This window comes from Callithrix jacchus, chromosome 3 (assembly GCF_049354715.1).
Source record: "Callithrix jacchus isolate 240 chromosome 3, calJac240_pri, whole genome shotgun sequence".
NCBI classification, from domain to species: domain Eukaryota; kingdom Metazoa; phylum Chordata; class Mammalia; order Primates; family Cebidae; genus Callithrix; species Callithrix jacchus.
The window spans coordinates 184,379,282-184,394,584 of NC_133504.1; the positions used below are offsets into that span (position 1 = coordinate 184,379,282).

At 46.2% G+C, this 15,303-nt stretch overlaps 1 protein-coding gene across 2 annotated transcripts in view; it reads right to left on the reverse strand.

Annotated features, from left to right (window-relative positions):
- The window catches only part of OTOP1 (otopetrin 1), a 51,370-nt gene that overhangs the window by 24,260 nt on the left and 11,807 nt on the right, over positions 1 to 15,303 (reverse strand). Inside the window, exons 1-2 of one of the 2 annotated variants that reach the window (XM_035294060.3) lie at positions 13,715 to 14,170; positions 233 to 369 (exon numbers count right to left, since the gene is read on the reverse strand). In XM_035294060.3, coding sequence (XP_035149951.3) covers positions 233 to 369; positions 13,715 to 14,117 — 540 coding nt within the window. In that variant the 5' untranslated portion in view covers positions 14,118 to 14,170. Of the gene's footprint in view, positions 1 to 232; positions 370 to 13,714; positions 14,171 to 15,303 lie in introns of those variants that run through there. The other variant, XM_035294062.3, reaches the window with a different exon arrangement.

The following is a 15,303-nucleotide window of genomic DNA, read 5'->3' on the forward strand; positions in this document are numbered from 1 at the left end:
AGTCATAGGATCCCTACAAAAATGGTCAAGGGGACACAGTTCCATTTTGCAGTGGAGGCAGTTGAAGAACTAAGCCTCAGAGATAAACTCCAGTTCAACCCGGGACTCCCTGAGCAGTCCACAGCTGCTGACGCTGGCTCCACGTGCCACATACCTTCATGTTATAAGTTTTTACACACCCTGGGATACATTTCACAGGTACGAAACAAATAAATAAATATCAGTGGTTTACCTGCAACAAAGTATGCACTGCATGGGTGACAGGGAAAACTCCTTCAGTGGCAGGTAAACATTCTGAAAATCCAATGAAGTATCCGATTTTTAGGCATCCCAGGATGATGGTAATGACTGCAAACAGTGTGATACTACCTGAATGTGGGAGGAAGGGAGGAGTAGAAACACACACGTTGCATTAATAGGCATGGATGTCATTTCCAAATAAATTATATTATGTATTAAACCCTTATGTACATAGTCAAATGACTTTTCATAAGGGTGCTGAGACCATTCAATGGGAAAAGGGCAGTCTTAAGAACAAATGTGCTGGGAAAACTGGATATCCACATGAAAATGAATGAAGTTGAACCCTCACCTCACACCATATACAAAAATGAACTCAAAACAGGTCAAAGATCTAAATATAAAAGCTAAAGTATAAACCTTGTAAAAGAGAGCATGTGGGAAAGCTTTATAACATTGGCTTTGGCAATAATTTCTTAACCATGGCATCAAAAATGCAAGCAACAAAAATTAAAATAAATAAACTGAGCTACATGAAAATGAAAAAAATTTGTGCATCACATGACACTACCAACAAAGTGGAAGGACGACCCACAGAACTGAAGAAAACATTAGCAAATTATATATCTAATAAGTCATTAATATCCACAACACACAGGTTTGCTCACATTCAATACCTCGTATAATGAAATCCTGTGGTATTGTCCTTTTGTGATGGAGTTCCTTTTACTTAGCATAATGTCCTCATGGCTCATCCTTACTGTATCGTGTCTGAATTCCCTTCCTTTTTAAGCTGAATAATATTTCGTTGTATGTCTGTACCTCACTGTGTTTATCCATCCGCTGATGGATGCTGGGTTGCCACCACCTTTTGGATACTGAAAATAATGCTGCTCTGAGAGAATTTAAAGAGAATTCTTATAAATCAACAATAACGAGCCAGGCACCGTGGCTCACACCTGAAATCCCAGCACTTTGGGAGGCTGAGACAGGTGGATCACCTGAGATCAGGAGTTCAAGACCAGCCTGGCCAACACGGTGAAACCTACCTCTACTAACAATACAAAAATTAGCCAGGCATGGTGGCGCATGCCTGCTATCCCAGCTACTTAGGAGAATCACTTGAACCTGGGAGGCGGAGGTTACAGTGAGCGGAGATCATGCCATTGCACTCCAGCCTGGGCAATAAGAGCAAAACTCCATCATCAAAAATCAGTCAATCAATCAATCAACAACAAAAGCCAATATAAAAATTGGCAAAGGACTTAAATAAACATATCTCCAAAGAAGACATTAAAATGGCCAGCAAGTACATGAAAAGATGTTCACCATCACTAATTATTAAAGAGATGCAAATCAAAACTAAAAAATACCACCTGACACCTATTAGAATGGCTACTATATAAAAAAAGAATAGAAAATAACAAGCATTGGTGAGGATATAGCGAAATAGGGCTGTGTTGGTGGGAATGTATAATGGTGCAGCTACAATTGAAAACAGTATGGAGGGCCTTTAAAAAATTCAAAAGACTATTATGGCATGATGTGGTACTTTCACTTCTGAGTATATGCCCAAAAGAACTGAAAGCAGGGACCCGAGGGATATCTGTATTCTCCTGTTCACAGCAGCATTATTTCCAGTATCCTAAAGGTGGAGGCAGCCCAGCATCCATCAACAGAAGGTTGGATAAACACAATGAGGTACAGACATACAACAACATATTATTCGGCTTAAAAAGGAAGGAAATTCTGACACATGATACAGTATAGATGAACCATGAGGACATGAGGACATGATGTGAAGTAAAATAAACTCAATCACAAAGGACAATACTGCAGGATTTCATTATGTGAGGTATGGAATGTAAGCCAGTTCACAGAGAGAGAAGTAGAATGGAGGTTGCCAGGTGCTGGAGGGAGGGAAGAATGAGGAGTTGGTGGTTTAATGGGGACAGAGTTTCAGTTTTAGAAGATGAAAAAGTTCTGGAGATTGATTGTACAACAGTGTATATGCACTTAACACTACTGAGCTGTACACTTAAAAACTGGTAAGTTGGTAAATTTTATGTATATAAATGCATGTTTTATGATTAAAAATTAAAAATATATTAATAAAATAAATTCTAGGCCAGGCATGGTGGCTCACACCTGTAATCCCAGCACTTTGAGAGTCCAAGGCAGGAGGATCACTTGAGGCCAAGAGCTTGAGACGAGCCTAAGTAACTCCATCGCTACCAAAAAATAAAATAAAAATTACTTCTAAATAAATAAATAAACCCTACTGTTGGGCTGTGAAGGTAGAACTAGAAGTCAGGTGCTGTGTCCTGTTCATCATTGTACCCACCCCATATCCCAGAGTCTGACAAATGATACACAATCAATGAAGACTGGTCCAATCAACAGAAGGCTTCTAGAAGCTTTTTCAAAAAGGAGCAATCTAAGAATGTCACTGTTCTCCTCGAAAATCTCAGTTCTCTAATCCTAAAATCCTGCTCTCTAAAGAATAAGTGTGCAGTGTGCAGGTCATACAGGTATACAGGAATTCTCTGAACTATCTGTGCAACTTTTCCATAAATCTAAAACTTTTCTAAAATAGAAAGTTCATTTATTTGTTTGACACAGGGTCTCACTCTGTCGCCCAGGCTAAAGTGCAGTGGCACGATCCTGGTTCACTGCAACCTCCGCCTCCCAGGTTCAAGTGATTCTTGTGCCTCAACCTCCCAAGTACCTGGGATTACAGGTGGCACCACCATGCCCAGGTAATTTTTTGTATTTTTAGTAGAGAGAGGTTTTTGCTCTGTTGGCCAGGCTGGTCTTGAACTCCTGATTTCAAGTGGTCGACCTACCTCAGCCTCCCAAAGTGCTGGGATTACAAGGATGAGCCACTGAGCCCGGCCGAACGTTTATTTAAAAGAAAAACAAAGATGGGTAGATGGTCTATGGTAGTAGCTTAGGAAGGGCCTGTGCTAGGGGTGCTGAAGAAAGGAAGCAATCTGTAATAATATAATGAGCATGGTTTTGCCCAAAATATAAAAACAAACTAATAAAAATGCATATTAAAAAGACTAGAAAGCAATGTAAAAAACACATCTAGTGATGGCAGAGGCCCCCCTCCTCTTTGTTAGGCACCCAAATCCCTCCTAGGACACTTGGTGACAAATGAAGACATTAGTGAGAAAAAGGCAGTGATCGTGGGCGCTCGATCAATGTCAGAGTTCCTCATCTCTCTCCCGGGCCAGCGTTGAGCTCCATTTACACGTTTCTTCCACCAACAGGAGGAAACAGTATCATGTGTGCTGTGCTTTAAGGCACTGAGCAGAGAGGGCATGAGCCCTAACATTGGGCTATAACGTTACAGCCCCAGCCTGAGAAGCCTCCGCTGAAAAGTAATGCAATCACCTAGCACTTTCCCTCTGCTCAAAGCCTTATAGAAACAATTCTAACTCACATTGCTTTTTAATCCTGGAAACACCCCAATGAAATCGGAAACTTTGTAAGAGTGGAGATTCAATCACAGTGCTTTGAAATGTTTTGACTAATATGTGGTTGGTTTTAATTACAAAAAAACATAGTAAGATGAGGCGAGGCAGCATGGCTGAGTGGCGAGAGCACAGACCTGCACCTGTAGAGACCTGGAAACTCACAGAATACATGAGTCCCTGCAAGTCACTTCCTGCTCCCAGACTCAGGATTCCCACATAGAAAATGAGGATGGTCTACAGCATCAGAATTGCCTGGAGGGCTTGTTAAAACACAAATTGCAGCCAAGCGAGGTGACTCACACCTATAAACCCAGCACTTTGGGAGGCCGAGGTGGGCGGATCACCTGAGGTCAGGAGTTTGAGACCAACCTGAGCAACATGGGGAAACCCTGTTTCTACTAAAAATACAAAAATTAGCTGGGTGTGGTGGCACATGCCTGTTATCCCAGCTACTTGGGAGGCTGAGGCAGGAGAATCGCTTGAACCTGGGAGGCAGAGGTTGCAGTGAGCCGAGATCACGCCACTGCACTCCAGCCTGGGCAACAAGAGCAAAACTCTGTCTCAAAAAAAAAAAACCACAAGTTGCTGGGCTCCACCTCCAGATTTTCTGATTCAGTAGGTCTGGGTGGGGCCCCAAAATCTGCATTTCTAACAGGTTTTCAAGTGGGGCTGCCACTGTCCATCTAGGCCCCACTGTGAAAACTGCTAGTCTAGACCCTTGCTGCAGTTGACATGTCAAGGGTTCAGTAATAAATACTTAACAGACTTTCTTATACTCTTGAAATCCGTCCTTTCTTCCTTTGTTCTTCCATTCCTCCACAGATTCATTCACCCAGTTATTTATACAACAAATATCTTGGGGACTCCTACTATGCATGAGGCATTATGCCAAGGGCTCCAAGACAGACATATGAGATTGCTGTAGAAACAAAAATATACAAGTATAATATTGCATCAATTGGGGTGTGCACAAAACATCAGAGAGATGAGCTGGCAATTCACACTTCTTTCTGTGCAGCCTGGGAAAGAAGCAGACAGTGGAAGAATCTGCCCCATGGAAAGGACTGCACCTCAAAAACCATATTCCCAGTTAAGATGTAGCCTACGTGTCAGGCAAAAGGCAGAATGATGTTTGAAGATTTACAGAACATAATTGTTTCAACAAGCATTTATTGAGCCGCAACCATGGGCCAGGCACCATCCCGGGCACTGAAGATATAAAGGTCAATAAAATAGAGTATCTGCCCTTGGGGAGTTTCACATCTAGTGGGGAAGGAAGAAAATTAAACAATAAATAATAAACATATAAATAATGTCAGGAGTTTGAGACCAGCCTGGCCAACATAGTGACATCCCATCTCTATAAAAATACAAAAAATTAGCCAGGCAGGGTGGCATATGCCTGTAGTCCCAGCCACTCAGGAGGCTGAGGCAGGAGAATCACTTGAACCCGGGAGGTGGAGGTTGCAGTGAGCGGAGATCACTCCATTGCACTCCAGCCCGGATGACAGAGCAAGACTTTGCCTCAAAAAAAAAAAAAAAAATGTCAGGAAGTGCTAAGTGCATGAAGAAAAGAAAAGCAGAGAAGAGGACTGAGGGTGAAGGCATGTGGGCAGGAAAGGAGGTGACTGTTGAACAGAGAACAGAGGGTGAGAAAAAACTGTCATCCACATAACTCATCTGACAAAGGACTTTAAACACACAACTTATGAACCAGAAGAGTCCCCAAAAGAGGGGAAGATGAAGAGGAGAGCAAATTACAGGGACCAGTCAACTTTGTGGAAGACTGGATGAGGGTGGAGGTATAATGGATGGAGAGACAGATCATCAAGGAGATAGATCATTAGATTAATAGGAGAAAAAAAAAAAGAAAAGAACTTAAATCCAAATGGATAAACTGCCTGAGATGTGTGATTTACATGCCCTATAAAGACTTCTCATACAGAATAGATATGTTGAGGCAAAATTTTATTAAATATTAAACCATCTCTACAAAACCCCTAAGTTCGACCAGGCACAGTGGCTCAAACCTATAATCCCAGCATTTGGGAGGCCAAGGCAGGCAGATCACCTGAGGTCAGAAGTTCAAGACCAGCCTGGCCCACACAGTGAAACTTGTCTCTACTAAAAACACAAAAAGTAGCCAGGCGTAGTGTCATGCGCCTGTAATCCCAGCTACTTGGGAGGCTGAGGCAGGAGAATCGCTTGAACTCGGGAGGTAGAGGTTGCAGTGAGCTGAGATTCCGCCATTGCGCTCCAGCCTGGGTGACAGAGGGAAACTCCATCTCAAAAAAAAAAAAAAGAATGAAGTAATATCCATCTGATTATGAGAGTGAGGGAAGAAAAAATGGCCATTAATGGAATAAAAAAAAAATCACAATAAAGTTTTCAAATGCTCAAAAGAGGCAAACATGCGGAAAAGAAAAAGGAAGGAATTAGAATGTAAAATATGTCAGAAACATCCTAAAGAAAAATGGAAACAAAAACGTCAACTATGTAAGTCATTACTGTAAGTTAGAATGATCTACACCCTCCCACTAAGTAGTAAGCAAGAATAGGAAGATTGAATTAAACACGAGACCTAGCTACAGGATCTTTACACAAATCAGACTTCTAACAAGGCAATAAAGGTTTAAAATAAAGGAGTGCACAGAGAGGAACCAGGCAATGCAAACAAAAAGAAAGTCGGAGTGGCAATGTTAATATCAGACCATACGGGATTTACAGTTAATGTAATAAGTAGAATAAAGAGTTCTTCCTCCTTTACCACGACATGTGGTAAAAGACAGACTATGAGAAGGATATAACAGTCACTTGTGTTCCCAAATAAAACAGCTTTTGCTTTATATATATGTATACATATAAATATATATAAATATAAAATACACGCATATTTTTTGAGATAAAGTTTCGCTCTTGTCACCCAGGCTGGAGTGCAATGGAGCAATCTCTGTTCACTGTGACCTTCACCTTCTGGATTCAAGCGATTCTCCTGTCTCAGCCTCCCTGCTTTATATATTTAACTGCTGGTAATAAAATGAAAAATTTCAGAACTAGACAGATTAAGAAGACAAAATATAAGTAAAGACATAGAAGAACTGAATCACACAATCAATGAACTTGCTTTTCTATGTATATAAAATCTTGCACACCTCAAAACAGAGCATACAATGTTGGATGTCCATGGAACATTGACAAAAGTTACACTCTAAAAGAGAGAAGAACATCAAGTGGCAGAGGCCGGGTGCCCATTTCCTACCACTTATTAGTTGATGACTTTGGGCAATTACTTAACTTACCTATGCCTCAGTTTCCCCATCTGTAAAATGTAACAGTAGGAATAATGCCTACCTTGTAGGGGTGCTGAGGAGATTAAATGAGTCATTAGATGGAAGTCATCCAGAACAGTGCCCCTTACCTAGAAAGTTCTATAAGTGCGATGTTATCATCCCGCAATCGCCAAGAAAAACTTGATGCATTAGAACCAATTAGAAAGTTTACTGAGGGGAACGATCCAAGATGGCTGATCACTAACATCTCGGGATTGCAGCTCCCAGTGAAAGCGCAGAGAACGAGAGGACGCCACACTTTCAGACAAATTTTGGTTGCTCACCAAGCAGAAGATTCCCAGTGGAGGAGCGCACGGGTCGCCAGTGCGACTCTTGTGGCCGGCGCAGCGGTTTTGCCGGCACCTCGGCGTGGCAGCTCTTGGTGCAGAGTAAGCGGGACTGTTTCCCCTTCTGACCGAGGTTTGGAGCTCAGGGAAGGCAAAGTATCCTATTACGGACTCAAGAAGGAAGCCAGACTGGAGATTCCCAGACAGAAAAGCACCATCAGTCTTAACACCGCTGTTTTGGCTGGCGCAGTGGGTTGCTCATATTTCAGCCCTGGGAATTAACAACTTGGACGTCCACTCAGAGACCTAATTTGAAAGTTGGTAATTACAAAGACGACAGGTGGATAAATTTACAATGATGGGAAGAAACCAGCATAAAAAGGCTGAGAATACTCAAAATCAGAATGCCTCTCTCTCTGCAGAGGACCACAGTTCCTCATTAACAAGGGAACAAGGCTTGATGGAGAACGAGCGCATCCCATTAACAGAATCAGGCTTCAGAAGATGGATAATAAGAAACTTCTGTGAGTTAAAAGAACATGTTGTAGCCCAATGTAAAGAAACTAAGAACTTTGAAAAAAGGTTTGATGAAATCCTAATGAGAATAGACAACTTAGAGAGGAATATAAGTGAATTAATGGAAATGAAGAATACAATACAGGAACTCTGAGAAGTATGTACAGGTTTAAACACTCGAATTGTTCAAGCAGAAGAAAGGATATCAGAGGTCAAAGTCCAACTTAATGAACTAAAATGAGAAGACAAGATTAGAGAAAAAAGGATAAAAAGGAAGGAGCAAAGTCTCCAAGAAATATGGGACTATGTGAAAAGACCAAATTTACGTTTGATAGGTGTACCTGAATGCAATGGAGAGAATGAATCCAAGCTGGAAAATATTCTTCAGGATATTATTCAGGAAAATTTTCCTAAACTGGCAAAGCAGGACAATATTCAACCCCTGGTAATACAGAGAACACTACAAAGATGTTCCTCAAGAAGAGCAACCCCAAGGCACATAATCGTTAGGTTTACCAGGGTTGAAATGAAGGAGAAAATACTAAGGGCAGCCAGAGAGAAAGGTCAGGTTACCCACAAAGGGAAGCCTATGAGACTTACAGCAGATCTCTCAGCAGAAACCCTACAAGCCAGAAGAGAGTGGGGGCCAATATTCAACATCCTTAAAGAACAGAACTTTCAGCCCAGAATTTCATATCCAGCCAAACTAAGCTTCACAACTGAAGGAAAAATAAAATCTTTTATGAACAAGCAAGAACTCAGAGATTTTATTACCACTAGGCCTGCTCTATAAGAGCTTCTGAAAGAAGCATTACACATAGAAAGAAACAACCAGTATTAGCCTTTCTAAAAATATACCAAAAAGTAAAAAGCATCAACATAAAGAAGAATTTACATCAACGAATGGATAAAACAGCCAGTTAACATCAAATGGCAGTAATCCTAAATTTAAATCGACTAAATCCCCCAATCAAAAGACACAGTCAAAACCCAACGGTATGCTACATCCAGACCCACTTCACATGCAAGGATACACAAAGACTCAAAACAAAGGGATGGAGAAAGATTTACCAACCAAATGGAGAGCAAAAATAAACAAATAAATAAAAAGCAGGAGTTGCAATTCTCATATCGGATAAAATAGATATTAAAGCAACAAAGATACAGTGGTAAAAGGATCAATGCAACAACAAGAGCTAACGATCCTAACACGCAGATACATAGAGACTTAGACTCAATGAGACAGAAAATTAATAAGGATATCAAGGACTCGAACTCAGATCTGGAACAAGTAAACTTAATAAATATTTATAGAGCTCTCCACTACAGATACACAAAATATACATTCTTGTCAATACCACATCACACCTACTCATAGGTTTCAATGAAATATTGATTGGCCATTATTAATACCCATTTTTTTTAAGAATAAAGCAACATTTCCATTCTCTCTCCCTCTTCTTCTTCCTCTTTCTTCCTCTCCTTCACTCCTTTTTTTTCTTTCCTTCTCTCAAAAAAAGAAAAAAAGAAATCAACTTGTAGACCTCTAGATCCAGGTCGGCAATGTCTCTCTCATTGCCTGATTTCCTTCCAACCCTTCTCTCTCCCTCCCTCCCTCCCTCCCTCTCTCCTTTCCTCCCTTCCTGCCTTTCTCCCTTCCTAAAAAACTAAATAAATTAAAAAAAAAAAAAAAAGAAAGTTTACCAACCACAATACTTGAGAATAATCTAAAGACTACCTAGGGTCCCCATCTAGTGATGGCAGAGGGACCCCCCTCCTCTTTCTTAGGTACCCAAATCCCTCCTAGGAGTCTAGAATCTTGAACCCCCATCTTAGAGGTGGAAGGTCCCACAGAGTTAGTCTACATTCTATCTCATGCAAGAATGCTTCCAATGCATCCTGACCAGCAGCCATCTGACCTCTACCTGGACAAGCCCAGGGCTGGGAGGCTCAATGTCTCTCAAAGTGCACCCTTCGGTCACCAGCTGGTATTTACCCTATTTATTTATTTTATTGAAATGAAGTCTCACTCTGTTGCCCAGGCTGGAGTGCAGTAGCATGATCTCGATCACTAGCAACCTCTGCCTCCTGGGTTCCAGCAATTCTCCTGCCTCAGCCTCCCAAGGAGCTGGGATTACAAGCACCTGCCAACACATCCAGCTAATTTTTGTATTTTTAGTAGAAATGGGGTTTCACCACGTTGGCTAGCTGGTCTCAAACTCCTGACCTCAAGTGATCCGAACACCTCGGCCTCCCAAAATGCTGGGATTACAGGTGTGAGCCATCATGCCCAGCCTGGTGCTGAAATTAGAATGCTCTTCTTTATATTGAAGTAAAGTTGACTTCCCGGAACCATCATCCTCTTCCCTGGAGCTTCTATCATCATTCACTTATTCATCCACCCATCTAGTTATCCATCCATCCACTCATTCATCCATTCAGTTATTCAGTAGATACCAACTGGTATTTACTACATGTCAGGCACTATGCTGAGAGCTTGGGATACAATGGTAAGCACATTCAGACAGCGTCTCTACCTTTAGGAGCTCAGTCTGGCTAGCCCAGCAGTCACTGAATAATACAATCTACTACTTGATTAGTGCTAGAAAGAAAATGAACAGAGTGTTATGAGACAATACATCCTGGGAGCTGCCCCTGGTCTGAAACAATTGGGAGAGGTTTCCCAGAGGAAATGACTCTTATTTGCTGAAAGACAGAAAATGACCTGGAACTGACAGGTGCAAGGCAGCAGCACTTTCTACCCTGTGACCACCGCATCCTTCTCTCTTTTGGACTGACCCTCCTTTTGCTCCTCCTCCTGCCTGTCTTTCCAGGGCCCTGTGAAATGCTCAAGGAGGATGAGACCCTCATGCACAGTCTGACTTCCTTTCCAATGAAAGTCAAGCGTGCATCTGACTTTTTGGCAGCCACATTCTCTTGTTTGTGTTGAAATCGTGACACTATGTGTATATTTTCCATTGGACCAGAAATTTCATCTAAGAAAACAAATGTGTAAGAAAATGCATGCGGTTAAGCAAGACCCTCATGGTGGCCCCAGAATGGGCCTTGGGGATCACTGCTCCCTTTCCTGAGGGACTTGCCCTCTGCCTATTGATCTAAGATTGTCACCAGCACCAGAGCAGGGCTGAGTTCCCGGGTCAAACCTGTCTTTCCAGCTAGAATTCCAGAGGAAACCCCAGTCCCTGTTGGGGCTGAAGGTATTTCCCTGTGGCATTGGGGCCTCCTGACATTCAAAATTAGCCTCCTGTTTCTTTGATGAACCCACAGGAATGGCCAGGGCTTTGCAAACTGCTTCTCGCAACAACCCCCAGCTCCTCCCAGAGAGGCAACTGGGAGTCTTATCTTACTGATGAGGAAACCGGGACTCAGAAAGTGAAGGTGATAGAGCTGATACCTCAAGCCAAGCCTTCCAGGGCCAACACCATTTCCATGATGCCCACACCTCACTTGAATTACACTATTATGGGGCAACTCACAGAATGTCTAAACAGCCACCATTTTCTGAACACCTATCATGTGCTCCCTCTACCTTGCCTATTTATTCCCTCTCTCTCCTTACTGCCCAAAAGACACCTCAAATGTAGCATGTCCGCAAGAGAAATGTAACATGTCATTGGTTTGGTGTCCCCACCCTGCTCTTCCCTCTGACTTCCCAATCTTGGGAAACAGTGCAATCATTCACCCAAAGACTCAGGCTCCAATGCTCACAGACAACCTAGAAAGAGGCACAGAGAGAGGAAGAACAAAAAAACATGGATGGATGGATGGATGGATGGATGGATAGATGGTGGATGAATAAGTGAATGATGATAGAAGCTCCAGGGAAGAAGATGATGGTTTCGAAAAGTGAACTGCACTTCATATAAAGAAGAGCATTCCTTGGAGAAGCACGGACTGACTAGGAAAAAAAAAGGAGAGCGTACTAAATGCACCAGGCTGGGCAGTGTGTGCCTGCCCTGTAATAAGCTCACACCTGTAATCACAGCACTTTGGGAGACCAAGGCGGATCACCTGAGATCAGGCGTTTGAGACCAACCTGGTCAACATAGTGAAACACCTCTCTACTAAAAATACAAAAATTAGCCGGGGGTGGTGATGTGTGCACTTGTAGTCCCAGCTAGGAGGCTGGGGCAGGGGAATCACTTGAACCCAGGAAGTGGAGGTTGCAGTGAGCCATGATCAAGCCACTGCACTCCAGCCTGGGCAACAGAGTGAGATTCCATCTCAAAAAAAAAAAAAAGGAGGAGGGGGAGAGAGGAGGAAAAAAGAGAAAGAGGAGAGGGGGGATGGTGGAGAGAAGGATAGAGAAAGGGAAGATAAAGGAGGCGAAGAAAGAAAGAAAATGAGGAAAAAAGTAAAGGGAAGAGGAAGGGAGGAGGGAGGGAAGGGGAGGAAGAAAGGAAAGGAAAAGGAGGGAAGGAAGAAGCGAGGAAGATGGATGGAGGAAAAAAGAAGTGAAGGACAAAAAAGGGGGCTTTGACTCCAGGAAAGCACAGGTACAGGCTCATGTGTATAATATTCTTTAGCCTAATATTGTAAGCCAATACCCTAAAATAACTCTGTGCCTTGGTTTAAAGAGCACCAGATTCACTGTCATTCACAGAGAGTCACAAAACCATGAACCTCCCTAAAACGGCCATTTTCAGAACAGGAATTTGAGGCAACCTGCAATGGTGTCAAATTTTCCCAAAAGCAAGAGGAACTAGATCCTGAGCCTAGAAGCCTAAAGTCTCATCTGGATGATAAGGTTCACATCCACATAGGCATAAGACAAGGCAGAAATGGACCAGGATCAAAAGCGCTTTACAGAGGGAGGGCCGCGGTGGCCCATGGAAGGGAGGAGCAATCCCTGCCAGGCATCTGGGCAGGACCTTTGAAGGAAATGTGGGAAGGAGTCCTAGTGTGAGCTGGGCACCCTCCTTGTCAATCACTGGATCCTATCCGGTGCAGGATTCCCCCTCTACAGATGCTGAAACCAGGGTTCAGGGTAAGGAAGGCAATCAAGTCACTCGCCCAAGCTCATGCATGCAAGGAACACGGAAGCCCCACTCGAACGGAGTTTTAAATGCAGGTCTAACATGAGAATACAGGTGGCCATGTGTGACATGTCTGGACCACATGGTGTGCAGTGCAGTCGGCCTCTCCGGGAAGGTTACTCAGACACAGACTTTCTTCACAAGCATGCTGCCCACAACCTCCTCCCTTTCACCTGCACCACCTCTGTCTCTCATTCAAGTTCTACAGCCCCAGTCAGGCACAGTGGCTCAAGCCTGTAATCCCAGCACTTTGGGAGGCTAAGGCAGGGAGCCCTGTCTCGGAAAGCAGAAGGGCAGGGAGAGTGGAAAAGACATTCCTGGAGGAGGGAACCGAACGTGCCGAGTGTGCAGAGGCAAAGAAGCAGGAGATCTTGCGACGGGAGTGGAAAGTCCGTGAGAACGACCGCAGCACAGGATGAGAACGAAGGAGGGGATCAAAGAAGACGGGCCATCGGAGGCCACGTGCTAGAAGGCCCTGAGTGCCAGGAAAGAGGGCGTGGCCTCCATTACGGGGTCAGTAGGGCCACTGCCCTGCTGTAAGCCAGGGGGAGACTGGAGAGGTCTGTGTAACTATATCTGTAATGGTGGAAACGCCTGGAGGCCGAGAGGAGGCTCCTGTGGCTACCCAGGCTTCAAAAGAGGAGAGAAGGGAAGGGCAGGGGAGAGCCAGGAAAGACGCACAGAGACCAAGGCAGAAAAGGCTGAAGGGAAGGCGGCAGCGGTGGGAAGGGCGCACAGCCGCCTTAGGATGCGCAGCCCGAGAGCAGGAGGCCGAGACCCGCTCGCCCGGCGCCTGGACTCACCGCGCAGCCAGCCGGCGCCCGCGTGCGTGTCCTTGAGTCGGAAGAGGCGGCGGTGCGCGGAGCTGCGACCCACGTACCACAGCATCCACAGCAGCTGCAGCAGCATGAGCGCCGTCAGGAAGCACAGCAGGTCGCTCTTGCCCACGCCCGCGGCGTGCACGGCCCAGGCCAGCAGCAGCAGCAACCCCGCCACAAACACGTTCAGCCCGTACTGGCTGCTCAGCGCCTCCGCCAGCTTCTGCGGGACGCTGTGGCGCACACCGCCCCGCCGAGGGGCTGGGGACTCTGGGGACCTCGGGGACGAGGGCGAGGACCGCGGGCAGGCCGCAGGCCCCGACGACCCCTCGACCGAGGCGCTTGCAGCTGCCCGGGGCGAGGCGGGGGACCCCAGGCCCTTGAGCATCTTCGAGACACCCGCGCCAAGTCTGGTCCCAGGGATGGCCGCCGCCGGGCCCCGCCTGCGCTCCCAGCTCCTGTCCTTGCCCCGACGCCTCTGCCAACCAGCACCCGCCTTTCCTTTTCAACGCCCCTCCGATTCCCACCCCACGCCCCTGCCAACCTGCCCCCTCTCCTGACACCTCCCGAGGCCCGCCCTCCCCTCTTCTGCCCCTTCACCCTCGGTCAAGGTACCACCCTGTCCACCTACCCGGCGCCCCACCCCGCTGACCCGGGATTCTACGCTCTCCCTTGCCCACTGCCCCTCACTGGGCAACGCCCGGGGCAAGCCCCTGCCTACTCTGGGACCCACGCGGACAGCTCCCCACTCCTGATCCCTGAGACACAGGCCAGCCCTGCCCATACACTCGCGCTCCCGGCCCCCGCCCGCCGCCGTCTGCAGCCCTCACCCCTGCGCCGACTCCCGCCGACCCAGCCCCTGTCCCGGAGCACCGGAAACGCTGGGTGACAAGAGGTGCCTCCCGGGGTTGCGGGGGTAGAGAGAAGAGAAGGGGTCTCCCGGAGCCAGACCAAAGGGGTGTGAGCAGGGGGCGTGGCTGCTGCCAAGTGGGGCGCCCTGGGCTCTGCAGCGGCGTTCCCTGCTCCGGGCGGTCCCCGCGGGTCTCCGTCGGGGAACCCAGAGGCCCAGATAACCCTGCCTGGGTCCGTGTCCAAGAGTCAGTCGGCCTGTCCTCGTCCCTGCGTATCTGTGCTGTCTTCTCTGCTCGGGTCACTCTTTGTCTGTCTTTGGGTGTATCTGGTTAGGGGTGAAGGAGCACCCGTCACTGGCTCTCTGAATCGGGGGAGGGGCCGCCTTTTGTGGGTTTTTCTGTTCGTCCGTCTGGTGTGCCTCTGTGTCGGCTGCGAGACGCCCAGACGCGGAAGAAGACCTAAGCCACTTTCCAAGAAGAGAGACCATCCAGCGCCCTCCTCCAAAGGAGCGGCAGCAGTTCTGGGCGGTGCGGAGGTGGAGTGGGAGACGCCCCGGGGGTCTGCCGGGGGCCACCGGCACCCAAGCGTCTCCACCAGCCCCTTCCAAAGCCCCTGGGACACGCCCGCTCCGGGAAGGGGATTACGTCCGCCCGGGAGCCCTGCTCCGGTGCCGCTAAGTGGAAGTCTAGAAAGTTTCTGCAGAAGATCGTCCTACGGTCTGG